At 43.6% G+C, this 27,933-nt stretch overlaps 2 protein-coding genes across 11 annotated transcripts; one reads left to right on the forward strand and one right to left on the reverse strand.

Annotated features, from left to right (window-relative positions):
* Positions 1–2,173: 2,173 nt before the first annotated feature.
* LOC132216084 (zinc finger protein 615-like) lies at positions 2,174–27,600 on the reverse strand. 10 transcript variants are annotated; one of them, XM_059665153.1, is made up of 6 exons: positions 16,857–16,976; positions 13,578–13,750; positions 11,951–12,061; positions 9,073–9,235; positions 8,446–8,541; positions 2,174–5,038 (listed from the first exon to the last, which is right to left on the reverse strand). In XM_059665153.1, exons 4-6 carry the CDS (start codon positions 9,212–9,214, stop codon positions 3,039–3,041), a joined length of 2,238 nt encoding a protein of 745 aa, XP_059521136.1. In that variant the 5' UTR covers positions 9,215–9,235; positions 11,951–12,061; positions 13,578–13,750; positions 16,857–16,976; the 3' UTR covers positions 2,174–3,038. The 10 variants fall into 10 exon arrangements, with proteins under 10 accessions (XP_059521136.1, XP_059521130.1, XP_059521131.1 ...); XM_059665147.1 differs by having other exon boundaries at positions 8,446–8,544; XM_059665148.1 differs by having other exon boundaries at positions 8,446–8,544; positions 13,578–13,614; positions 16,857–16,899.
* LOC132216147 (large ribosomal subunit protein uL23-like) lies at positions 14,654–15,147 on the forward strand. Its single transcript, XM_059665260.1, has one exon. It carries the CDS (start codon positions 14,654–14,656, stop codon positions 15,104–15,106), a length of 453 nt encoding a protein of 150 aa, XP_059521243.1. The 3' UTR covers positions 15,107–15,147.
* Positions 27,601–27,933: the final 333 nt, after the last annotated feature.

Consider the following 27,933-nt stretch of genomic DNA (forward strand, 5'->3'; position numbering starts at 1 on the left):
ACTGGATAGAGCATCAGCCCCTGGAATTAAGGGTCTTGGTTCAATTCCAGTCAAGGGAATGTACCCTCGTTCCAGGTTCGATCCCCAGCCCTAGTTGAACACATGCATGTCTCTCTAAAATCTATGTTTCTCTCTTTCTGTCTCTATCTCTGCCTTCCACTCCCTAAAAATCAATGGAAAAATATCCTCAAGTGAGGATTAACAACAACAAAAATAATAAAATTTGTAACAAAACAAAAAAACTATATATAAAAACAAACAGAGATGAGTGCAGGTTAAAAGTGGAGATACAAATAAATCCTGTAGTTAACAGCACTGTAACATTTTCACTTTACTTGATAATGAACTATGAATATGTAAGGTTTTACCTTTGGGAATAGATACATGAAGGGAATTTAGACAATCTCTAGAAAATAGCAGTTATTCAAATGGGACTACATCAAAATAAAAACCTACTGCACAGCAAAAGAAAAAATCAACAAAACGAAAATGGAGCCCACTGTATGGGAAAACATATTTAGCAATGATCCATCTGATAAAGGGTTAATATCCAAAATATATAAGCAACTCATACAACTTAACAAAAGAAAGACAAACAATAAAAATAAAAATAAATAAAATAAATAAAAAGAAAGACAAACAGTACAATTAAAAAATGGACAAAGGACCGAAACCGGTTTGGCTCAGTGGATAGAGCGTCGGCCTGCGGACTGAGGGGTCCCAGGTTCGATTCCAGTAAAGGGCATGTACCTGGGTTGCAGGCACATCCCCAATAGGAGATGTGCAGGAGGCAGCTGATCGATGTTTCTCTCCCATCGATGTTTCTAACTCTCTATCTCTCTCCCTTCCTCTCTGTAAAAAATCAATAAAATATATATTTAACTAAAAAAAAAAATGGACAAAGGACCTAAATAGACGCTTCTCCAAAGTGGACATATAGACAGCCAAGAGACATATGAAAAAATGCTCAAAGTCACTGATCATCAGATACATGCAAATTAAAACAATGAAGTATCACCTCATACCTGCCAGAATGGTTACCATTAACAAATCAACAAATGACAGCTGCTGGTGAGGATGTGAAAAGGGAAGCCTAGTACACTGCTGGTGGGAATGCAGACTGGTGCAGACATTATGGAAAATAGTATGGAGTTTCTTCAAAAAATTAAGCATGGAACTGCTATTTGATCCAGTGATCCCACTTCAAGGAATATATCCTAAGAAACCTGGAACACCAATCAGAAAGACTGTATGTACCCCTATGTTCATAGCAGCACAATTTACAATAGCTAAGATATAGAAACTGCCCAAATGCCCATCAGAGGATGAGTGGATAAAAAATCTGTGGTACATTTACACCATGGAATACTATGCAGCAATGAAAAAGAACAATCTCTTACCCTTTGAGACGGCATTGAGGGACCTGGAGATTATCATGCTAAGTGAAATCAGTCAGTCAGAGAAAGTATCACATGATCTCACTCATATGTGGAATTTAAGTAACAAAATAAACTGATGAACAGAGTGGATCCAGAGACATGGACGCAGAGAACAGAGTGCAGAATCTCAGAAGGAAGGCGAGTGGGTGGGAGGTAATCAACCAAAGACCTTGTATTTATATATGCATAACCCAAAGACACAGATAACTAGGTGATAAAAGCCTGGGACGGGGTTGGGGGCGAGTTGAAGGGGTTTAATGGGCGGGGGGGGAAAGGGACATATGTAATAGAGCACCTTTTGTGATTCCATTTATTTGAAATTCTAAAACATATAATACTATGGTTTTAAAAACAAAAAAGGAAAGAAAATTGCAGTTTTGATTCTAAACTTAATTCAAAATTGAAAGTTATAAATAACATCATGTTTATATTAATTTTATAAACTTCTTGATATTACTTATATACTTGGTCAAACACATTAAAATGTTACCCTTAAAAATGAATATCAGGTCGTAACCCGTTTGGCTCAGTGGATAGACCGTCGGCCTGAGGACTGAAAAGTCCCAGGTTCAATTCCGGTCAGGGGCATGTACCTTGGTTGCAGGCAGATCCCCAGTAGGAGATGTGCAGGAGGCAGCTGATCGATGATTCTCTCTCATCGATGTTTCTAACTCTCTATCTCTCTCCCTTCCTCTCTGTAAAAAATTAATAATATATTTAAAAAAAAAAAAGAATTTCCTATTCTGTCACATTCATAGGACTTATATCAAGATAAACATTTTAGACATATAATGTCCAAAAATATTTTCATGAAGGCTGATTGTATCCAAATTGTTTTGTAATTTCTTTATATAAAATCAGGAAAATGACCAAGAAAGATAGTACCAGATTCTTTGCAGTAAGTTATTCATTTCCCCCCTAACTTTCCTGTTGTATTAAGTTATTCTTTACTGCATAATATTTTTTGTATACTATTATCTTGAGGGCCTACAACTGGCAACAGGCTTACCCGAAAGCAACTACCTGTGAAATCTTACGTTTAACAATTGACAAGTGGTCAGAAGCTTTTCCACAATTGCTGCACCCTTAGGGCCTCCTTCCTGTATGTTTTCTTTGATGAACATAGTCCTGAGTTTGTAGTGAAGGCTTTCCCACATTAAATTCATTCATAGGGCTTCTCTCCCATGTGGATTCTGATGGGTAATGAGATCATTTTTGCTGAATGCAAATTTTCCACATTCAGTACATGCAAACGAAGTCCTTCTTGAGTGAAACCTCTGATGGTGCATGAGGCATGTCTTCTTCCTAAAGCCTCAACCACTTTTATTACATGTGCATGGCTTCTCTACAGTATGAGTTTGCTGAAGAATACCCCCAGTATCCTCTTTCCACATTCATTACATATATACAGTTCCTCTCCATATGAATTCACATTTGTGCAATGAGCATGTTTTTCCCAATTAAGCCTTTGCCATACTTCTTGCACATAGAAACGTCATCTCCCATCTGAGTGTGCTGATGTACACTGACATGAGTCTTTGGGGTAAAGATTTACCCCAATTCATTGAACATACACAGTTTCTCTTAAGTATAACTTTGCTAATGTAAAGTAAGATCAGTTTTCATGGTGAAGCCTCTTCCACTACATTCCTGAGGCTTGTCTCTTGTATGTTTTAGGTGATGTTTGATTAGATTACGTTTTACTGTGAAATCTTTCCCACATTCACTGCATATATAAGGTTTCTGTCCTGTATGAGTCCACTGATGTACAATCAGTTGCCTTTTCTGTGGGAAGCCTTTCCCACAATCACTGCATACATAGGGTTTCTCTCCTGTGTGTATTCGCTGATGTACAATCAGACGACTCTTCACGATGAAGCCCTTTCCACATTCACTACACATATATGGTTTTTCTGAAGTATGACCCTGCTGATGTATAGTGAGATCACGCTTCATGGTGAAGCATTTTCCACACACAGTACATACATAGGGCTTCTCTCCAGTATGAGTTCGCAGATGTCCTATAAGGCAGTGCTTCGTTGAGAAGCCTTTCCCACATTCACTACATAAAAAGGGTTTCTCTCCTGTATGAGTTCTCTGATGTACAATCAGCTGTATTTTCACCGAGAAGGCTTTTCCGCATTCGTTACACACATAGGGTTTCTCTCCTGTGTGTATTCTCTGATGTATAATGAGAGCACGTTTCACAATAAAGCCTTTTCCACATTCATTGCATATATATGGTTTATCTGAACTATGACTTCGCTGATGTACGGTGAGATCACGCTTCGCAATGAAGCCTTTACCACACACACTACATACATAGGGCTTCTGTTCAGCATGCGTTAGCTGATGTCCTATAAGGTACTGCTTCAATGTGAATCCTTTCCCACATTCACTGCATGTAAAAGGTTTCTCTCCTGTGTGAATTCGGTGATGCCCTATCAGATGACTCTTCTTGACAAAGCCTTTCCCACATTCACTGCATGTATAAGGTTTCTCTCCTGTATGACTTCTTTCATGTACTGTGAGACTAAACTTTGTAGCAAAGGTCTTCCCACATAGATTGCATCCATGGGGTTTCTCTCCTGTATGAGTTCGATGATGTACAATAAGACGCTTCTTCTCAATAAAGCCTTTTCCACATACACTGCATTTATAAGGCTTTTCTCCTGTATGGGTTTTTGTATGTTTATTCAGATTAGATTTTATACGGAAGGTCTTCCCACACAGATGGCATTCATGGGGTTTCTCTCCTGTATGAGTTCGATGATGGGCAATAAGATGATTTCTCTCAACAAACGCTTTTCCACATTCACTGCATTTGTAAGGTTTCTCTCCTGTATGCATTTTTTGATGTTTATTTAGATTAGACTTTGTACAGAAGGTCTTCTCACATAGACTGCACCGATAGGGTTTCTCCCCTGTATGAGTTCTCTGATGACAAATGAGCCAAAACTTTTTGATGAACTCTTTCCCACATTCACTGCACGTATAAGGTTTCTCTCCCATGTGAGTTTTCTGATGTCTATTGAACTGTGATTTCTTGAGGAAGGTTTTGTCACATTCAGTGCATTCATACTGTTTGAGTACCGAATGAATTCTCTGATGTTCGGTGAGCCTGGATTTTCTGCTGAAAGTTTTCCCACACAGACTGCACCCATAAGGTTTCTCTCTTGTGTGAACTCTGTGGTGATCAGTGAGCTGAGACATCTTCACAAAGGCTTTCCCACATTCAGTGCATACATGTGCTTTTTCTACGGTGATCTGGGACTTCTTATTAATGGGTTTGGTACTGCCAGGCAATGTGATTTCAGTGTAAAATTGTTCTTGGTTAGCATGCACAATGCATGTCCTATCTCCATTCAACTCAATGGAATTCCTTAAGTTACGGCTTTTGTTTTGGTTTTCAAAACTTAAATTTGATTCTGTAAGTTTTTCACTTATCTCACACATATCATGATTTTGCTTTAGTAGGTAATGACCTCCACTCTGATTAATATTTGCAGACATATTATATTCACAGCATCGTTCCACATTCTTCTGAATGCTTCGACTGTGCAGGTGATGTGGCAGAGGATGATGGATCTTCCTGCGTTCTAGGACAGAACAGAAGTGAATCATTCTGTAATCTCTCATAATCCTAGTTAGAAATAAAACTGCTTTAAAAAAGCCTTCATGTGAAGTAACTATGTAGTGACAATCCAATGTTATGTAAAATAAGAAATATACTTATCTTCATTCATAGTTCTTGACATTGAGGTTAATATGAAAATGTTAAAGAAGGTCAACCAGCATGGCTCAGTGGTTCAGCATCTGCCTATGAGCCAGGAGGTCACCATTTGGTTCCTCGTCAGGGCACATGCCCGGGTTGTAGGCTCCATACCCACTGAGGGCATGCAGGTGGCAACCCATCAATGATTCTCTCTCATCACTGATGTTTCTAACTCTCTCTCCCTCTCTGAAATCAATAAAAATATGTATTTTTTAAAAAGGTCTTATCGGAAAATAGTAGTGTGGATCCCATCAATATATACAAGTTCTTCAAAGATTGAAAGAGTCATAAATGAGACTGTGTTTCAAAACACGTAGAATAAAAGGTGAAAGCACAGGTAGTGCTTTGGAATTCTGCTCCTATGGTTGTAGGCTCCCAGAGTCCACATGCTCTTTCCTCTTTGCTTTAAGGCTAACGGAAAACCACCTCTGCTACTTCTTCTTGTCTCTTAACTTTAGACACTTTTAAAAAGATCACAGATGAAGTCAGGTGATTTTGCACATTTCTGGTGTTGTCAATCCTCACTGGAGGATATTTTTCCATTGATTTTTAGACAGTGTGGATGGAAGGGGGGCGGGGAGAGAGGGAGGGAGGGAGGGGTAGAGAGAGAGAGGAAGAGAGAGAGAGAGAGAGAAATATCAATGTGACAGAGACACATTGATTGGTGGGTCCTGCACGCACCCTAGAGGGCAGGGGATTAAATCTGCAACCCAGGTATATGTCCCTTGGAAATCCACCGTGACCCTTCGGTGCAAGGGCCAAAGCTGTAACCACTGGGCACCACCGGCCAGAGCTGATTTAGCTCTTTCCATGAGACACCTGGATTCTTTCCTGTGTACCTTTTATTTTTGATAATATTAATATGTACTTTTGTACTGTCACAAATTGCAACCATGAATATAACAGTACATTACTCTCCCAGATAATTTCTACCTTCTGTACTATAGGCAAGGTTGTCCATTTAAAAAATTAGCCCCACCTGGTTTAGGTCAGTGGCTAGAGTGTCGGCCTGCAGACTGAAGGGTCCCAGGTTCGATTCCAGTCAAGGGCACATGCCCAGGTTGTGGGCTCAATTCCCCAGTGGTAGGTGTGCAGGAGACAGCCAATCAATGATTCTTTCTCATCATTGATGTTTCTATCTCTCTCTCCCTCTTTCTTCCTCTCTGAAATAAAAATATTTATAAATAAATAAATAAATAAATAAAAAAATTAGTGAACTGACCAGTGTGGCTCAGTTGGGTGAGCATCATCCTTTGCACCAAATGGTCACCGGTTCAATTCCCGGTCAGGGTACACACACAGGTTGTGGGTTTGATCCCCAGTGCACATAGGAGGCAACCAAATGATGTTTCTCTCTCACACTGATGTTCTTTCTCTCTCTCCCCCCCCCTCCCTGTCTCTCTATATCTAAAATCAACAAGAAATATATTTTTTAAAAATTCAAAAATTAGTTAAATAATGCTATTCCTCTACTCAATAGTTCTCACGGGTGTCTCAACTCATTTGGAATGAAAGCAAGATCTTAAATGGTCTCCCAAGGCAATGCGTGACCAGTATCTAAGAACTTCCAGCTGCTACACCACTGTCATTATCTCCAGTCATTTTCCCTCTTGCTCATTACTGGCTATGCAGACAAGTTTCTAGAAGCTCCTCACACAAATCCAGATATAACTCCTTGAATGTCCCATAGTCTCACATTTGAAACACTCTAGGGAGCTGACTCACATCCCTCATCCATGTGCTTAAAGGCAACTTATCAAAGAGCCATTCCACTGCTAACAGCCCAGTAGTAAGAAAAAAGTGATGTCGAAAGAGGACATAAGGAAGGCCAAGAGACATGAAAAAATGCTCAAAGTCACTAATCATCTGAGAGATGCCAATCAAAACGACAATGGCAAAAAAACAACAACAACAATGAGGTACCATCTCACACCTGTCAGAATAACTATCATCAACAAATCAACAGCCCTGATCGGTTTGGCTCAGTGGAAAGAGCATTGGCCTGCGGACTGAAGGGTACCTGGTTCGATTCCAGTCAAGGGCATGTACCTTGGTTGTTGGCACATCCCCAGTGGGGGGTGTGCAGGAGGCAGCTGGTCGATGTTTCTCTCTCATCGATGTTTCTAACTCTGTATCCCTCTCCCTTCCTCTCTGTAAAAAATCAATAAAATAAAAATAAAAATCGACAAACAACAAGTGCTGGCGAGGATGCGGAGAAAAAGGAACCCTCGTGCACTGCTGGTGGGAATGCAGACTGGTGCAGCCACTTGGAAGACAGTATGGAGTTTCCTCAAAAAACTAAAAATGGAACTGCCATTTGACCCAATGATCCCACTTTTAGGAATATGTCCGAAGAAACTAGAAACAACAATGAGAAAGGATATATGCACGCCTATGTTCATAGTGGCACAATTAACAATAGGTAAGATTTGGAAACAGTCTAAGTGCCCATTAGCAGGTGAATGGATTAAAAAACTGTGGTACAGCTACACAATGGAATACTAAGCTGCTATAAAAAGGAAGGAACTCCTAGCATTTGCAACAGCTTGGATAGACCTGGAGAGCATTATGCTAAGCGGAATAAGTCAGTCAGAGAAAGATAAATATCACATGATCTCCCTCATTTGTGAACTATAATGAACATAAATTGATGAACAAAAACAGATCCAGAGACAGAGAAGCATTGAGCAGATGCTCAAACCTCAGAGGGAAGGCAGAGGAGGGTGGGGGTAGGTGGAGAGATCAACCAAAGGACTTGTATGCAAGCATATAAGCATAACCCGTGGAGGCAGACACCTGGAGGGTGAGGGCATGAATGGGAGTGGGGTGGGGGAGCAATGGGGGGATAAGAACACATATGTAATACCTAAGTCAATAAAGAAAAAAATGAATTCAAAGTTATGTCTTTCCAGAGAGGCAAAGAAAGTGGAATTGCATAGCAAGAGAGGTGATAACACAAGCAGACACTGTGACTGAAACAAAAAGGAGGAAGATCTGAGAATCCCTGGAGGAAGAAAACTACAAAAACAGTAACACGAGGAGGATAAAATAAGCTTTTTTAGCAGAAAATAAAAAAAGGGGTATATTTTCCCCTAAACATCTACAAAGAAAAAGGGTTCTCATGGGTAGAGAGGTAGTTTGAGTTTCCTCATTCACTGTCACAGCTCTGACGCGGCCTCTGACTGGAATGTGACTTCCTGCCTACCACCTTGCTGGTTCTCACCCCCTCACCTGGAGAGACTGGACAGTGGCGTCCACACTGTACTGTCCACGGTTCTTCCCCTCGTTCCAGCTTGGAGAGCGCGTCTGGTGTGCTGCCTTGACACCCTGCTTGTGAACAAGGACAAAGACTTAGACATATTATCTTGGGCTGGGCTCTATCAAGAAGAGAGAATGTCGCCGAAACCGGTTTGGCTCGGTGGATGGAGCGTCGGCCTGCGGACTGAGGGGTCCCAGGCTCGATTCCGGTCAGGGGCATGTGCCTGGGTTGCGGGCGCATCCCCGGTGGGGGATGTGCGGGGGGCGGCTGATCGATGTTTCTCTCTCTCATTGATGTTTCTGACTCTCTGTCTCTCTCCCTTCCTCTCTGTAGAAAATCAGTAAGAATATGTTTTAAAAAAAAAGAAAGAAAAGAAAAGAGAGAATGTAACATTTCAAGGAATGAGCAGGTTTCCCATTGGTAACACAAAGACTTTTCTCTCAGGAGAAGGGACATAATACCCTCCTGTCTGCAGGAAGAGAAGTACCTGAGATCCCACCATCTCTGAGAACTGGAGTTATTCTGAGCAGTTACGCAGCTGAGACAGGAAAAGCCACTAACAGGGCACCCGCTGAGTGACACGGGGGAGCTGTCCTCACCCACTGACACCAGGTGGCTGTAGGTCTCCATCATCACGTCCCTGTACAGGTCCTTCTGCTCAGGGTCCAGGAGCTGCCACTCCTCCCAGGTGAAGTCCACGGCCACATCGTGAAATGTCAGGGATTCCGGTAACAACTCCATGTTGTGTAATGGCGTGATGACCTTTAGATGATATGGAAGAAAGGTTAGTTTTTCTGTGTATGTTACTTTATAAACTGCATCTATGTAGCAACTGGGGTTATATATATATATATATATATATATATATATATATATATATATATATATATATTTAAAATATATTTTATTGATTTTTTACAGAGAGGAAGAGAGAGAGATAGAGAGTTAGAAACATCGATGAGAGAGAAACATCGATCAGCTGCCTCCTGCACATCCCCCACTGGGGAAGTGCCCACAACCCAGGTACATGCCCTTGACCGGAATCGAACCCGGGACCCTTCAGTCCGCAGGCCGACGCTCTATCCACCGAGCCAAACCAGTTTCGGCAACTGGGGTTATATTTTATATATAGTTGAATAATTACATGCCTAGTAAAACACAGGGTGGGGCAAAAGTAGGTTTACCGTTACTCAAGTGAAAAATTTATATATATATGAAACCGTAAGTGACAGGAATGACCAGAATGACAAGTCGTTATGAGGCGTACTGTGGGGGGTGGGGTCAGCGGCCAACCTCCTGTGGCCCCCTCCTCCAGGCTGGCCGGGCCCACATTGGCCCCTATCCAGGCATGGCTGGCCGGACCCCACCCATGCACAAATTCATGCACCGGGCCTCTAGTAATTCTATATTTGCCCTGGCCAGTAGTTTGATAAGCTTCATTTTCCATGCAAGGAGAGGCCAGAGGTTCAATTCCCTGCCAAGGTACATGACCGGTTGCGGGCCTGATCCCCAATAGGGACATGCAGGAGGCAACTGATAGATGGTTCTCCGGTATGGATGTTTCTCTCTCTCTCTCTCTCTCTCGCTCTCGCTCTCTCTTAGGGTAAATAGGGTAATTAACTGTACCTCCGCTACGCTTCCCATTGGCTAATCAGGGCGATATGCAAATTAACTGCCAACCAAGATGGTGGCCGGCAGCCATGCAGCTGAAGTGAACATGAGGCTTGCTTGCTCCAGTGATGGAGGAAGCCAAGGTTCCCCGCCTGCTGCGTCCCAGCTCTGAGCTCCTGAAGCCAAAGCTCCAAAAGCAACAATGTTTCAATTATAGAAGCTAAACAAACCCCAGATACCTGCTTTCAGCCAGCCGGGGCCTCAGAGCTGGAGCCGGCTCTCAGCTCCAGTGACAGCTATAGAAGGTAAATAAATCCCAGAATAAAAACAAAAAGAAAAAAAGGAGAGGCTGGGAGCTTCAGTCACCTGCCAGCCTGAAAACGGCCCTCAGCCCCTCACCCAGACTGGCCAGGTACCCCAGTGGGGACCCCCACCCTGAAGGGGGTGTGACCAGCTGCAAACAGCCATCAGCCCCTCATCCAGGCTGGCCAGGCCCCCCCGGTGGGGACCTCCACCCTGAAGGGGGTGTCACCCAAGCAGGACCCCTACCCTGATCTGGGACACCCTTCAGGGCAAACCAGCCTGCCCCCACCCGTGCACCAGGCCTCTATCCTATATAGTAAAAGGGTAATATGAAAACTGACCCTAACAGCAAAAAGACTGGGAATGACTGGTCACTATGACACACACTGGCCACCAGGAGGCAGACGCTCAATGCAGGAGCTGCCCTCTGGTAGTCAGTGTGCTCTCACAGTGGGGAGCTCTGCTCAGCCACAAGCCAGGCTGATGGCTGCCAATACAGCAGTGGTGGTGGGAGCCTCTCCTGCCTACTCAGCAGCACTAAGGATGTCCGACTGCAGCTTAGGTCTGCTCCCCGCTAGCAAGTGGACATCCCCGGAGGGCTGTCAGGCTGCCAGAGGGATGTCTGATTGCCATCTTAGGCCCAATCCCCTGGGGAGCAGGCCAAATCCAGCAAGTGGTCATCCCCCGAGGGGTCCCAGACTGCGAGAGGGCACAGGCCCGGCTGAGGGACCCCGCCCCCCTGAGTGCACAAATTTTTGTGCACCGGGCCTCTAGTTAATAAATAATAATACAAGAATAAATTGCAGTTTGTGTACTCACAAACTTTGCCACATCTTGTATTTTGTAATTATGCATTCACACATTCATGGATTCATCCAATTACAAGTTTCAATAATGTGTAAAAAAATGTTCTTGTTAACCTAGAAATGCCACTTTGTATTTGAGAAACAAAAGATATACATATAGTATATGTATATTTTTCATATTAACAAAGGTGGTTTTTATAGGCCTCTAGACATCCATGAATGAAGACAAGAAAGGATAAAGCAAACCCAATCACCTGAGCTTGGAGCATTTCCTTCTGTTCTCTGAAAAGAGCCGCAAGGGCGAGGCCCTGCCTTGGTGTGTTCGGGGTTTGCCTCTGTATTTCTTTCTTTTTTTAAATATATTTTTATTGATTTCAGAGAGGAAAGGAGAGGGAGAGAGAGAAACATCCATGATGAGAGAGAATCATGGATCAGCTGCCTCCTGCAGGCACCCTACTGGGGATCCAGCCTGCAACCCAGGCATGTGCCCTTGACTGGAATCGAATCTGGGATCTGTCAATCCCCAGGCCAAAGCTCTATCTACTGAGCCAAACCAGCCAGGGCTGCTCTGTATTTCTGTAGAGAAATCCGTCTGCAGTCGGGGTGTCATGGAAATGCTGACACCCAACCCCACAGCCTCCTCCTGCTTGACATGGTTCTATTGCTCCTGGGGAGTCAGGCCTGTGGATGGAGGAGAGAATCCCACGGGTGGTACATTTCCTCTGGGCCCCGACGCTACACGGCTCTGAGCACTCACCTCACACCAGGCCACAGGATCGCTGGTGTCCCTTCAAATGGTGCCGGGAAGTAGGTATTCTTCTGGCCAGGAGAGCCTTAGGTTCCACCTGTGTGGCGGCACTCCTTTATCCTGTGGAGGTAAGTGGGGTGCGTGTCACAGGAGACCGGGGAGATGACATCCATGCCCGCACCAGGCCTAGGAGCGGGTGAGCATCAGGAAAATCACTAACACAGAGCAGAGCATGTGGACGGAGAGGGTCTGGGCACTGTTTCCCTTGAAAGCTTGTGTGCTCAGGCGCCTCTTCAAACGTTTCTGCACACATTTCAGGCGGAAACCCAGTTCACTGGGCAAGCTCTCAGCTCTCTCTCATAAGCAAAAATGTTACTATCTTAGGGGTTTTGAATATATACGAAAGTACCCAAGATGGTAAACGAACTGGAAGGCGGTAAATGAATTTGAAGTTCTTTAAGATCCCTGTATTGTTAGAGGAGAGAATAAAGTACTAATTAAGTCAAGAATTTAACAAAGTTCCAGGTTGTATGCAGTCTCTAATGTCAGAATAAAAACTAACAGTTGTCTTAAAGTACATAATTTACATGCTAGTGGATGGGGGAAATATAATTTTAAAACAACACCTGAGCCCTGGACAGTGTGGCTCAGTTAGTTGAGCATTATCCCTAGGTGGGTTTTCGTTCCCCTCACTCTCATACACGACTGGGAAGCAGAGTGAGAATTCAAGACATCCACTAGCTTCAGCTTCTCTCTTATCGCCCTTTGAAATTTAGACCTGGAGCTCATAGGAGCCGGAGGACCTGGTTTAGGCTTCCTTTCTAATTTAGGGAGCCTGTTTTGAATGGGAGGGCTTTTCTCCTCTCTACTGACTGGAAAGGACCAAGGGTCATGTTTATGATATTTATTCTCCTTTCAATCAGTAGGCATAGCAAAATTGCTCTTAGATTGATCTGGGGACAATAATGATGTGTCCTCTCTAGGTGGAGCTGAGGGACTATTTAAAGTTTGAGAAAGTTCAATCGTTTCTGCCTCTGGTGCCAAGGTGTCACGAATTAAATTCCAGAGGTAGCCGAGGCCGGTTTGGCTCAGTGGATAGAGCGTCGGCCTGCGGACTGAAGGGTCTCGGGTTTGGTTCTGGTCAGGGGCATGTACCTGGGTTGTGGGCACATCCCAGTGGGGGGTGTGCAGGAGGCAGCTGATTGATGTTTCTCTCTCATCAATGTTTCTAACTCTCTCTCTCCCTTCCTCTCTGTAAAAAATCAATAAAATGTATTTAAAAAACAAAAAAAATTCCAGAGGTAAAAAAGGGACCTTCTCAGATCTATGGAATCTATAATAAGTCTTTAATTGCTCTCCTTCAGTCCAAGTTTCTAAACAGTTCTTTCCTCAGGAAACCATGAACAGACTTCTTGTATAAAACGTTCTATCTGATTGGGAGTAACCTTAACTCCTCTGGTAGCAAACATATGTTTTAAAAGATCAATACAGAGTCTTCTTTCTTTCAACTCAGTATGGCCCATCTTCTCAATCTAGGTTCTGTACTATCTACCCTCTTACCCTACTTATCCTCTATAGGGGGGTCTGCAGCACCCTACGACAGAGTCCTATCAATCCCGAGTTCGGGGGGGCTTACCTAGGGGAATCCTGTTCAGATGCCAGATGTTGGGGTCCTGCCCCAGCAGGTCCAGGAGTTCCCAAAGGTGTGGACGAGTCAGCGAAGAAGGAAGGACACGGAGACAGCATTCAGTTGATCAGCAGCTTAGCCAGGTTCTCTAGCCAGGTTTGGTCTTTATTCTCCTGTTACATCTGTATTTATACAAGTTGATTTTAATCCTATCCATTCTATTCCCAAGGTTAGGGCATTTCTTTTATCTCCATTCCAAGGTTACTCTATTGTTCTATTAAGCTACAAGGAAGTAACTGAAGGAGATTATCCTAAGTAAAGATTATGTAGCTTAATCGTGATTATTCATAGTTAAAATGATTAATTACCCACCTGGCACTTAGTTAAGGGGTTTTACGGATTTATTCCCTTCCTTAGTCCTGTTAATCCCTAACTCCAGGGAAAAAATTCCCACCTGGGGAAACAACCTTTCTCGGAGAGGTGACCTTGGTTAAAACACATAGTGCTAAGAAGGGGAGCAAACATATTAAGAACAGTATGCCATATATGCCAGGTCCCTTGAAACATATGCTGTGCAGATGTTTCTTCCCTGCAGCAACTGTGTCAAGCAGCAAGGATGGAACAGCTTCCAGCAATTGATATTTCAATTGCTCTCTCTCCTGCTCCCTTCCTTTCTGAAATCAATAAAAAATATTTTTTAAATGGTAAAACAAAACACTTTTTTTTGTGAAGCATATGTGAGAGACATTCTGTGGCTTGCAACTTCTAAAATAATTACTGTGTAAACATTACAGAATAGGGTTACCTGACCCTCATTACAGAGCAAAAAAGTATACACCTGCTTTTTTAAAAATATATATATTTTATTGATTTTTTACAGAGAGGAGGGAGAGGGATAGAGAGTTAGAAACATCAATGAGAGAGAAACATCAATCAGCTGCCTCCTGCACATCCCCCACTGGGGATGTTCCGGCAACCAAGGTACATGCCCTTGACTGGAATCGAACCTGGGACCTTTCAGTCCACAGGCCGACGTCTATCCACTAAGCCAAACCGGTTACTGCATACACCTGCTTTTTAGGAAGATGCCGAAAGCTAAGAAGGAAGCCCCTGCCCCTCCCAAAGCCGAAGCCAAAGCAAAGGCTTTGAAGGCAAAGAAAGCAGTGTTCAAAGGCGTCCACAGCCACACAAAAAAGAAGATCCGCACATCACCCACCTTCCACCGGCCAAAGACACTAAGGCTCCGGAGGCAGCCCAAATATCCTCAGAAGAGCGTGCCCAGAAGAAACAAGCTTACCCACCATGCCATCATCAAATTCCCCCCGACTACTAAGTCAGCCATGAAGAAGATAGAAGACAATAATACACTAGTGTTCATTGTTGATGTCCAGGCCAACAAGCACCAGATCAAACAGGCTGTGAATAAGCTCTATGACATTGCTGTGGCCAAGGTCAAGACCCTGATCAGGCCTGATGGCGAGAAGGCATATGTCCGACTGGCTCCTGACTATGGTGCCAACAAAATCGGAATCATCTAAACTGAGTCCAGCTGCCTAATTCTAAATATAAAAATTTCACACTGTACACCAAAGCCGGTTTGGCACAGCGGATAGAGCGTCGGCCTGTGGACTGAAAGGTCCCAGGTTTGATTCCGGTCAAGGGCATGTACCTGGGTTGCAGGCACATCCCCAGTGGGGGATGTGCAGGAGGCAGCTGATCGATGTTTCTAGCTCTCTATCTCTCTCCCTTCCTCTCTGTAAAAAATCAATAAAATATGTTTTAAAAAAAAAAAAATTTTCACACTGTAAAAAAAAAAAAAAGTATACACCTATGTTCTGAGCAAAAGAACCCTGACATTAAAAAATGCATAATATAAGATGACGGATACAGTTAAAAATAGGTAAACTTAATAAACTATAAGGATCGGGGGTGATTATAACATGACAAAACTATAAAGGCCTTAAAGTGCTCGGTGTGGAGAGCAATAGTAATTACCTGGGGTGAGAGGATGTAATATAATTGGGGGGCACACAGAACACCACGGGGTGCTGGAGTGTTGTTTCTTACAGCTGTGAGCAGCACATATGAACATGCATGCCAATACAGCTTTCATACTAAGTTATGAGTGAGGCTGGGTTCGTCTCTGTGCTGCTGTCAGCCAACCCCTGGATAAGGAGCTAAGAAACAGGGCTTCTGCCTTAACCGGTTCGGCTCAGTGGATAGAGCCTCCGCCTGCTTACTGAAGGGTCCCATGTTCGATTCCGGTCAGGGGCATGTACCTTGGTTGCGGGCACATCCCCATAGGGGCGTGCAGGAGGCAGCTGATCGATGTTTCTCTCACATCGATGTTTCTAACTCTCTATCCCTCCCCTTCCTCTCTGTAAAAAGCCAATAAAATATATTAAAAAAAAGAAAAAGAAAAAAAAGAATGCTCACAGCCACGTCCTTCATAGGGGACCCCAGTCTCCCCGGATCACCAGCTCCACCCTCGCCCAGGCCTGACGCCTCAGCGCTGGCCCGCTGTCCAGAGCACCCGGAAGGTGGCAGGTTCGATCCTGAGTGAGGACACATGCCCTGTTTCGGGTTCGATCGTGGGCGTACAGGAGGGAAGCCATCAGTGGGTCTCTCTCAAAGCAATGTCTCTCTCTCTCAAAATGAATGAATGAATGAAGAATGAATGACAAAATCTACACTAATTAAAGGGTAATATGCTAATTAGACCGGGCATCTTCCCACGGTGGCGGGGCCAAGGCAGAGGCAGTTAGAGGCAATCAGGCGGCTGCGAACAACACACGTTCATCAGCAGCAGGAAATGGCCTCAGCCTCCAGCCCCACCAGCCCGGGTCCTGGGCGACCACAGCTCCGCCTCCCCCGACGCTCCGGAAAGACACGCACCCCTCCTCCCCCCATTAACCCCAAACCCGGACCCCACGCCCCCACACGGCGACCCCCACCGAGGAGCCCCGCGGAAAACCCCGGACCGGAACCTGACGCCGCGATCAGCCAAACGCCAGCCGCGTCCCTCACAGAGGGACCCGCAAAGGCCACGGCGAGCGGGACAATGCCGTCCATCTCTCCCGACCCCGAACCGCCCGGGGACCCCAAAGGGACCCCAGCCGCAGGCGGGAGCGTCACACCTGCTTCCTCCCAAACACCTTGGTGCCCCCCGCCCCCCCGCAAAGCGACCCGACCGCCTCCGGGAATCCCGCGGGTCCCGCTGCACCCCTCCCACCCTCTGGCGAACCTCACAGGAGGAAAAACATTTTCTATAAACTTGAAAGGACTGACCTGCTTTCTGCAAACCACCGGGAGGGCCCAAGCGTTACACTTCCGCGAACGGATTCGGGTGCTGCAAGCGGCGCTCAGATATTGCGTCATCCGGCGGCGGCGGGCGGGGACCTGAGGTCTTCGCAGAACCGTATTCCCCTCCGGGAAAAATGGCGGCGCCCAGGTGCCGCGCCGCCGCCTGGGGGCCGCCATGTTGGGAGGCCTGACTGCCGTACAGAAGGCAAAGCCAGGACTTTGGGTCCAGTAGCCAGGGATGGAGGGAAGGTGAGAAACTCAGGAATTTTATCTCGTTTCCCAGCACTTTGACAGTTGTGTAAAGTGAGTAATATTTTCAGAGCTTGGGGAGGCAAATACGAAATGAGATAAATTGTCTTGCGTGGTCTGGGCAAAGAAGTCATGTGACTGCAGCTTTTTATGTTATGTTATTTATTAATTTACTAGAGGCCCGGTGCACGAAATTCCTGTGGGGGAGGGGGGCTCTTTAGCCCGCCTGCACCCTCTCCAATCCAGGACCCATCGGGGGATGTCTGACTGCCGGTTTAGGCCCGATTCCTCTCGAAATCTGGGACTGCTGGCTCCTAACCGCTCACCTGCCTGCTGGCCTGATCACCCCTAACTGCTCTCCCTTGCCGGCCTGATCGCCCCTAACTGCACTCCCTTGCCATCCTGATCACCCCTAACTGCTCTCCCTTGCCATCCTGATCACCCCTAACTGCTCTCCCTTGCCGGCCTCATTGCCTTTAACTGCTTCTGCCTTGACCCACCGTAGCTTTGTCCAGAAAATACCCGGTCTATTTAGCATATTACCCTTTAATTAGTATAGATTTTGTCATTCATTTTGAGAGAGAAATTGCTGTGAGAGAGATCCACTGATGGGTTGCCTCCTGTACGCCCCCCACAGGGATCAAACCTGAAACAGGGCATGTGTCCTCACCCAGAATCAAAACTGCCACTTTCCCGGTGCTCTGGACAGCACGCCAACAAAGCCACTACCCAGGCCATGGCTGCAGGTTTTATTATCCAGTTTGTACAACATATTTCTAAAAAAAAACACCAAACCATAAGTTGCCCTGGCCGGGTTCTTCAGTGGTTAGAGCGTGGGCCTGCAGACCAAAGGTGGTGGGGGTTCCATTCCTGGTCAAGGGTAGGTCCCTGGGTTGCAGATTCCCCAGCCCTGATAAGGGGGACATGTGGGCGGCAACCAATGCATGGGTCTCTCACGTGGATGTTTCTCTCCCCATCCCCCTCCCGCTCCATTGCACTCTCTTTAGAAAACATTGGGTGAGGATTTAAAAAAAAACACAAAATACCCTCGGGTGAGGATTTAAAAACCCCCCCACACAAAAAAAAACCCAAGACTTGTTGCATAGAGAAAAAGGCATGAAATTAGTGAAATTGCAACATATAGCTTTGTTGTTTCCCCGCTCCTTTAATTAAAAAATTGCCAGAAGTCATAGACAGTTACCAGTGACCAGACATTTTACCAAAGTTAATGTGATAACAAATACACATCTAACTACACATTCATCATTGAGGTTACAGATGAACAGGCAGAGATACACTCTGCGAGAGCTGGGAGTCCCAAGCACAGCATCTGTCCCCATGAAACGAGGGTGCATCACCCTCCCCATACCTGGATGTCTGTACCCACCTGGAGGATCTCAGAATATCCAGCTATAGGGATGTTTATGAATCCTTCCTCAAATAGGCATGATTGACCATGAATTGTACTTCCAGACCCTCTCTCCTGTTATCACTTAGAAATTTACAAGGGTTCCAGGAGATTTGTACGTGGAACCAGAGGCAGAGACCAATATGTATTCTTACAAGTTCAAATAGCCCAACTCAAAAGGATACATGTAAAATGACTCAATTTTTCTAATATTCCATACATGACAAAACTACAGACACAAAGAGAGCAATGATGCCAAAAACTAAGGTCAGGACAAGGATGTGACTATGAAAAGGTAGTTGGACCAGTGTTACTCAGTGGTTGAGTATCAACCCATGAACCAGGTCACGTCAATAACCGTTCACGGCGCATGCCTGGGTTTCAGGCGTGACCCCTGGTAGGGGGTGTGCAGGAGGCAACCAATCAATTATTCTCTCTCATCATTGATGTTTCTATCTCCCTCTCCCTTCTGTTCTCTGAAATCAATAAAAACCTTTTTTAAAAAAAAAAAAAAAAGAATGAAAGATAGCCTGAAGGAGTTTGTGATAGCAAAACTTTCTGAATTTCTACTATGGTTACAAAAATCTACACGTGATAAAAATTTCCTTAAATTATATATAATAAAACAAAAATGAGTGTTTGCTAAAACTGGAGATACAAATAAATCCTATAGTTAAGAGCACTGTAACAATTTCACTTTACTCTACTTGAGAATGAACTGTGACTATGTAAGGTTTTACCTTTGCAAGTAAATAGATAGATGAAGGGCATTTGGAAATCTCAAGAAAATTTCAGTTTTTGTGATTCTTAGCTTATTTCAAAATTAAGGTTTTTTTTTTCAAAATTAAAAGTTTTAAAAACTCACATTTATATTAATTTTATAAACCACTTGATGCTACTTATAAACTTAGTCAAACACATTAAAATGTTATCCTTATAAATGAATATATTCATTTACATGTACTTCAAGTATTCTGAAATAACCCCAAAATAGAAAGAAGTGCAATATTTAATTACAGAATTAAACAGGCATAGACCACTCATGTGTTGTATATATTAAAATTTAATTCACAATGAGAGCAATTGTCACAGTTTAAAACTTACAAAATCAAAGGCAAGGAGAGTAGAAATACTGTTGAAGGTATTCTGTCCAGAAAGGCTTGTGAGGTATATTTTCTGTTCAGACTTGTGACAGAATGCTTTTTCATTCAAGGCTTCTCTTCTTCATTAAGTTATCAGAAGTTTTGCTCAAGTCCACCAAATTGAATGTGTTCATGAGTTGTTCATGGATTGATGGCAAATGATAAGGCAAAATAAATTACTGCAAACCATGCCGTATTCCTGCCAGAGAAAAGTATTTCTCTAGTGTAGACTGACATCTATCAAAGTCTTACTTTTGGGGCAGATACTTTCTTTTTTTTTATTTTTATTTTTTTATTGCTTAAAGTATTACAAAGGGTATTACATATGTATCCATTTTATCCCCCCACCCTAGACAGTCCCCTAGCCTCTGGGGCAGATACTTTCAAACAATTAGAAATATTCATTTGTTCATGATCTGATCACATGTGATAGGGTCTACTTCCCACTAAAGAATTTACTACTGTCACATTCCTGGGATTTACATCAGGATAAATTTTTTCGACATATAATGTCCTAAAATATTTTAATCAAGGCTGATTGTATTTGAGTTGTTTTGTAATTTTTTGATATAAAATGAGGTAATGACCAAGAGAGACAGTACCACATTCTTTTTTAAAAAAATATATTTTATTGATTTTTTACAGAGAGGAAGGGAGAGAGATAGTTAGAAATATCAATGAGAGAGAAACATCCATCAGCTGCCTCCTGCACATCTCCCACTGAGGATGTGCCCGCAACCCAGGTACATGCCCTTGACCTGAATCAAACCTGGGACCTTTCAGTCCGCAGGCCGACGCTCTATCCACTGAGCCAAACCGGTTTCAGCAATACCACATTCTTTACGGTAACTTAATTCCCCCCCCCATCTCTCCTTTTGCATTAAGTTATTCTTCATTGCATACTATTATCTTGAGAGCCTAAAGTTGGAAACAGGCTTTCCCCAAAGCAAACACCTATGAAATCTCGATTAAAAATGACAAGTGGTCAGCTTTTCCACGATTGCTGCATTCTTAGGGCCTCCCTCCTGTATGTGTTCTTTGATGAATATAATAGTCTTGAGTTTGTAGTGAAGGCTTTCCCACATTCATTACATCAATAGGGTTTCTCACCCATGTTATTTCTCTGATGGGTAATAAGATCATTTTTGCTGAATGAGAATTTTCCACATTCGGTACATGCAAAGCAAGTATTTCCTGAGTGAAATCTCTGATGTTGTACAAGGCATATCTTCTTCCTAAAGCGTTCATCACAATTCTTGGGTGTAGGGCTTCTCTGCAGCATGAGTTTTGCTGATGTCTATCTAGTATACTCTTCACAATGAAGCCTTTGATACATTCATTGCACATACAGTTTCTCTTAAGTATGAGTTTGCTGATGTAATGTGAGGTCAGTCTTCATGGTGAATGCTTTTCCACACAAATTACATACATAGGGCTTCTCTTCTGTATGTTTCAGCAGATGTCTAATGAGATTTTGCTTCGCTGTGAAACCTTTCCAGCATACACTACATACATAAGGTTTCTCTCCTGTATGAGTCCGTTGATGTACAGTCAGGTATATTTTCACTGGGAAGCCTTTCCCACATTCACTGCATACATAGGGCTTCTCTCCCGTGTGCATTTGCTGATGTACAATCAGACGACTCTTCACAGTGAAGCCCTTTCCACATTCATTGCACGTATATGGTTTCTCTGAAGTATGACTTCGCTGATGTACAGTGAGATTACGCTTCATGGTGAAGCCTTTTTCACACACAACACATACATAGGGTTTCTCTCCAGTATGCGTTCGCTTATGTTCAACAAGACCCTGCTTCAATGAGAAGCCTTTCCCACATTCACTGCATAAAAAAGGCTTTTCTCCTGTGTGCATTTGCTGATGTATAATCAGACGACTCTTCATGGTGAAGCCCCTTCCACATTCGTGGCACATATATGGTTTCTCTGAAGTATGACTCCGCTGATGTATAGTGAGAGCACCCCTCCAGGGGAAGCCTTTTTCACACACAACACATACATAGGGTTTCTCTCCTGTATGAATTCGCTGATGTCCTATGAGGCGGTGCTTCACTGAGAATCCTTTCCCACATTCACTGCATGTATAAGGTTTCTCTCCTGTATGAGTTTGGAGATGCTCAATAAGATGACTCTTGTGGATAAAGCCCTTCCCACATTCACTGCATGTATAAGGTCTCTCTCCTGTGTGAGTTCGGTGATGCTCAATAAGATGACACTTCTTGGTAAAACCCCTTCCAAGTTCACTGCATGTATAAGGCTTCTCTCCAGTGTGAGTTCGTTGATGATAAAGGAGAAGAGACTTTATGATGAACGCTTTCCCACATTCGCTACACGTATAAGGTTTCTCTTTCATGTGACTTTTCTGATGTTTATTGAACTGGGATGTCTTGAGGAAGGTTTTGTCGCATTCGGTGCATTCATTCTGTTTGAGTCCCGTATGTATTTTCTGATGTTTAGTGAGCCTGGATTTTCTGCTAAAGGCTTTCCCACACAGACTGCACCCATAGGGTTTCTCACTAATATGAACTCTCTGATGATCAGTGAGCTGAGCCATCTTCATGAAGGCTTCCCCACATCCAACACATACATGGGCTTTCTCTACATTGTGAGATTTCTGTTGCTGAGTGACCTGGGATTGACTATTAATGGGTTTGGTACTGATAGGCAACATAATCTCAGAATTAAATTGTTCATGGTTAGCATGAAGAATGGATATCCCATCTCCCTTCAACTCCACAGAATTCTTTAAGTTACAACTTCTGTTTTGGTTTTCAAAATTTAAATTTGACTTTAAAGGTTTTTCACTCATCTCAAACATATCACAATTTTGCTTGAATAGAGAATGATCTTCACTCTGATTAACAGTATCTGCTAACATATTATGTTCACAGCCTAGGTCCACCCTCTTCTGAAGGCTTTGGATTTGCACGTGATGCTGCAGAAGATCATCCACCTTCCTGTGTTCTAGGACAGAAGAGAACAGGGAATCATTCTGGAATCCCTCACAATCCTTGTTTGAAATAAAACTGTTTTGTAAAAAGCTGTCATGTGAAGTAACTATTTAGTGACAATCCTATATGATGTAAAATAAAAAATACATTTGGTCTTCATGTATAGTTCTTTATTTTAAAATATATTTTATTGATTTTTTACGGAGAGGAAGGGAGAGGGACAGAGAGTCAGAAACATCGATCAGCCGCCTCCTGCACACCCCCCACTAGGGATGTGCCCACAACCAAGGCACATGCCCTTGACCGGAATCGAACCCGGGACCCTTCAGTCCGCGGGCCAATGCCCCATCCATTGAGCCAAACCGGTCAGGGCCATGCATAGTTCTTGACATTGATGTTGTGAATCCACTGCAATTTCCTTAGTAACAGAAGTATCTTTTCTTCTACGTTAAAAACAGCTAAGCCCGGCCGTTGTGGTTCAATGGTTGAGTGTCAACCTAAGAACCAAAGGTTCGATTCCTGGTCAGGGCACATACCTGGGTGGCGGTCTCAATCCCCAGTGTTGGGTTGCAGGAGGCAGCTGATCAATGATTCTCTCTCATCATTGATGTTTCTATCCCATCCACTCTGAAATAAATAGAAATATATTTAAAAAAAACAAACACCTGCATTTCTGCTAATGAGAGGACAGCATACTCCCTATATCCTCTCAGGATAGAGTTAGTCACTACCAAGACCAAATGAGCTAATGGTCGGATTTTCAGCCTCACTAACTGACCTCTGGGAAAGGAGAAAAGGCCTAGAGAAGTGGACGAAATAATTATTTACAAGGATGACTCCAAGAATTATATGGCTTGATTGATGAGGTAGGTGGAATGTCTCCCAATGAAACAAATAAGTCCAGAATAAGGGGAAAAGCTAGAGTGCACTGTGAAACAAAAGTTAAGGTGATTATTACAAATACAAGTATAAACATGAAGATATTGGTTGAATATATACATTTTTAAAAGTCTTATCTGAAAATAGCAGTGTGGATGCCATCAACATATACAAATTCTACATATGCACCTCTGCTATTTCTGCGTCTGTATAGTTTTACTATCAAAATTGTAACCACGAGTATAACAGTACATTCCTCTTCCTGAGCACATCAGCTTCCTGAGTCTGCATGCTGTTTCCTGAGAGCTGACCCCCTCCACAAAATGGCTGTTTGCTTTAATGCTGTAAAAAAATCAATAAAATATTTTTTTTTTAAAAAAAGGAAGAAAAAATAATATCGTACATAAGAACAAATTTAAGAAAGGCAAGTGTCAAACTTTTATTCTGAAACTTATGAAATGTTGTTGGAAGAAATTAAAGACTAAATTAGATAGAAAAACAACCAATTACCCTAATTAGGATGCAGAATATGCTTAAGATAAAATTACTACCCAACTCAGATACATATTTAATGTAATCCCTATCAAAATACTAGCTGGTTTTTTTGCAGAAATTTACAAGCTGATTCTAATATTACAATGGAAACTAAAGGATCCAGATATTAAAACTGTGTTGAAAGAGAAGAACAGAGTTGGAGAATTCACTCTTTGCAATTTCCAAAATTACTACAAAGCTGCCAGAATCAAAGCCACAATTAGAATATATACATATAAAATGTTCCAAAATTGATTGTGGTAATAACCATCACCAACTACATAAATATACTAAAATCTAGCCAACTATATATATATTTTTTTTCTTTCTAATTCTCACCTGAGGATATGTTTTTATTGATTTAAAAGAGAGAGAGAGAGAGAGAGAGAGAGAGAAATATCAATGTGAGAGAACCATCGATCGGTTGCTTCCCATTTTTTGCCCCAACCAGTGGTCTAATCCTCAACTTTTTTTGGTGTACAGGGTAATGCTCCAGTCAACTGAGCAACCCAGCCAGGGCTGACTGTATATTTTAAATGGATATATTGTATCCTATATAAATTAAATCTAAGTAAAGCCATTAAAATATGATTCAAAAGCAAAAGTTTTAGAAAGGTTAATAGAGTGACAACATCTAAGGATAAAGAAAAATCTAATACAGGAAAACTAAAATGGAAGTCACTGGAAGCAGACCGAAGTTATGACCTAGTTTGGGCTGTAACTCACATAGGATGATAAGGTTTTTTTTGTCATCAAATAAAGGAGTAGAGACCTTTAAGAAGGGAGCTCAGCTCAGCACATAGGGAACATGCCAGGTGATGCCAGGATGGACAGAATTACTGGTAAAAATGTCTAGTGCTGAAAGAGAAACTAGACTTAAAAAGGAATAAAGGGAAGATGATTCCTGCTCTCCCACAAAATGGGAAATCAGAGGCCAGCTGCCATGACGATGAGTAAAATACTTAAAAAGAAAGTGTACATTAGACAATACTGAGGGAGAAGTCGATTTGGGAGTCCACGTCACAGAACAGAAAGAGGTCACTCATGGGAATAGAGGACATTTTAAGAGAGATGAGAACAGGGTGTGAAGAACCTTGGAGGGAGAGGAGTGAAGAACGACATGAGCCCTAACCGGTTTGGCTCAGTGGATAGAGCGTCGGCCTGCGGACTCCAGGGTCCCAGGTTCGATTCCGGCCAAGGGCATGTACCTTGGTTGCAGGCACATACCCAGTACGGAGTGTGCAGGAGGCGGCTGATTGATGTTTCTCTCTCATGGATGTTTCTAACTCTCTATTCCTCTCCCTTTCTCGCTGTAAAAAAATCAATAAAGTATATTGAAAAACAAAACAAAACAAAATCACAATTTTTTTTTAAAATATATTTTATTGATTTTTCACAGAGAGGAAGGGAGAGAGATAGAAAGTTAGAAACATCGATGAGAGAGAAACATCGATCAGCTGCCTCCTGCACATCTCCGACTGGGGATGTGCCTGCAACCCAGGTACATGCCCTTGACCGGAATCGAACCTGGGACCTTTCAGTCCGCAGGCCGACGCTCTATCCACTGAGCCAAACCGGTTTCAGCAAAATCACAATTGTTAAAAACAAACAAACAAACGACATGAATGTGCCGTGAAAAGCACATTATCACGGGGACCCAGCATCTAAGTGGGTTGGATGTTATGGAGGGAAACAGGGCAGAAAGGCCCAGTAGCAAGAAAAAAGCAATGAATTCCAAGTTCCGTCTTTCGAGAGAGGCCTGGAAAGTAGGATTTCATAGCAAGAGAGGTGCTAACACAGGCAGAGACACTGTGACCGTGGACAAAAAGGAGAAAGATCTGAGAATCCCGGGAGGAAGAAAACTACATAAAAACAAGCGGAAGATAAAATAAACAGGGGTCAGAACTCAAGAGCGACAAAAGGCGTATGTTTTCCTCTAAAGTTCTACAAAGAACAAGGGTTCTCATATGTGGAGGGGAGGTTTGAGTTTCCTCATTCACTGTCACAGCTCTGAGCGGCCTCTAACCAGAATGTGACTTCCCGGCCGCCCGCCTTGCTGGTTCTCCCCCCCTCACCTGGAGAGACTGGACAGTGGCGTCCACGCTGTACTGTCCACGGTTCTCCCCCTCGTTCCAGCTTGGAGAGCGCGTCTGGTTTGCTGGCTTGACACCCTGCTTGTGACCAAGGACAGAGACTTAGACATATTATATTGGGCTGGGCTCTGTCAAGAAGGGAGAATGGTCCATTTCAGGGAATGGACAGGTTTCCCATATTATACTGGGCAGGGATCTGTCAAGAAGAGAGAATGAGCCCTGGCTGTTTTAGCTCTGTGGATAGAATGTCAACCTGCAGACTGTAGGGACTTGAGTTCGATTCAGGTCAAGGGCACATACCTGGGTTATAGGCTCCATCCTAGTCCCTTAGGTGCATGAGAGAGGCAAGCAATCAATGTGTCTGTCTCACATTGATGTTTCTCTCTCTCTCCAACCCCCCCCCCCCCCCCGCTTCCCTCTCTCTCTAAAAAATATCCTCGCACCAGGCTGATGTGGCTCAGTGGTTGACTGTTGACCTATGAACCAGGAGGTCACGGTTTGATTCCCTGTCAGGGCACATGCCCAGGTTGAGGGCTCGATTCCCAGTAGGGGATGTGCAGGAAGCAGCCAATTGATGTTTCTACCTCTCTGTTCCTCTCCTTCTCTCTCACTCTAAAAATAAAATAAAATAAATAAATAAAAAATCCTTGCATGAGGAATAACCAAAAAGAGAAAAAAGAAGGGAGAATGTAACATTATAGGCTCCCCATCTGTAACACAGAGGAGACATTATACCCTCCCGTCTGGTGCAAAAGAAGGATCTGCGATCCCACCATGCCAGAGAACTGGAGTTATTCTGTACAGTTAAGCAGGGGAGAAAGGAAAAGCCACTGACAGGGCACCCACCGAGTGACACAGAGGTTCTGTCCTCACCCAGTGACGCCAGGTGGCTGTAGGTCTCCATCATCACGTCCCTGTACAGGTCCTTCTGCTCGGGGCCCAGGAGCTGCCACTCCTCCCAGGGGAAGTCCACAGCCACATCGTGAAATGCCAGGGGTTCCGGTAACAACCCCATGCTGTGTAACGGCGTGGTGTCCTTTAAAATCCAAAGCAGGGGTGGGGACCAGGCAGCGTGGCTCAGGGATTGAACCTCGACCTATGAACCAAGAGGTCAGGATTCAATTCCCAGTCGGGGCACATAAACTGGTTAAGGGTTCAGTCCCCAGGGAGGAGCGTGCGGGAGGCAGCTCATCCATGATTCTTTCTCATCATTGATGTTTCTCTCTCTCTCCTGCTCCCTCTCTCTCTGAAGTCAATTTTGTATGGCCCAGGAATGATGTTATAAATATCCAAAAGGCCGTTGGCAGAAAAAGGTTCCCCACCCCTGCTATAGATGATACGGATGAAATGTTAATTTTTCTGCTCATTTTCACTCTATAAGCTGCATCTATTCAGCAAGTGGGGTTTTATTTTATGTACAGTCGGACAATCACATGCCTACTAAAATTCAGGGTGGGGCAATTTCCTAATTTTGTACTTGACAGCTGAGCCAATGCTTGGAGACAAGAATAAATGATAAACATGAGAGAGGAGGACAGAAAAGGAATGTTATATTCAAATACTATTTCATCCACATGGAAAAAGAGATTCAAGGAATTACTTATTTTAATGAGAAATTGGCCCTGGCAGGTGTCGCTCAGTGGCTGGCCAGTGCCTGGAGGGTCCTGGGTTCGATTTCCACTCCAGGGCAGGTACCCAGGTTGCAGGCTCGACCCTATCCCTGGTCCGGGGTCCCTTCCACAGTGATATTTCTCCTCCCCCCCACACCCCACTCTCTTCCTCATCCAC

This window comes from Myotis daubentonii, chromosome 15, assembly GCF_963259705.1.
Source record: "Myotis daubentonii chromosome 15, mMyoDau2.1, whole genome shotgun sequence".
NCBI lineage: Eukaryota > Metazoa > Chordata > Mammalia > Chiroptera > Vespertilionidae > Myotis > Myotis daubentonii.

Excerpts from the sequence above, each read along its gene's own strand:
- LOC132216147 (XM_059665260.1), top strand. The coding sequence starts at position 14,654 with ATGCCGAAAGCTAAGAAGGAAGCCCCTGCCCCTCCCAAAGCCGAAGCC.
- LOC132216084 (XM_059665151.1), bottom strand. The coding sequence starts at position 27,160 with ATGGGGTTGTTACCGGAACCCCTGGCATTTCACGATGTGGCTGTGGAC. Across the intron at positions 26,227-27,018 it reads CAGCCACCTGGCGTCACTGG|CAGGGTGTCAAGCCAGCAAA; the intron begins GTGAGGACAGAA and ends CTTGGTCACAAG. Across the intron at positions 5,039-26,127 it reads CCACTGTCCAGTCTCTCCAG|AACGCAGGAAGATCCATCAT; the intron begins GTGAGGGGGGGA and ends GTTCTGTCCTAG.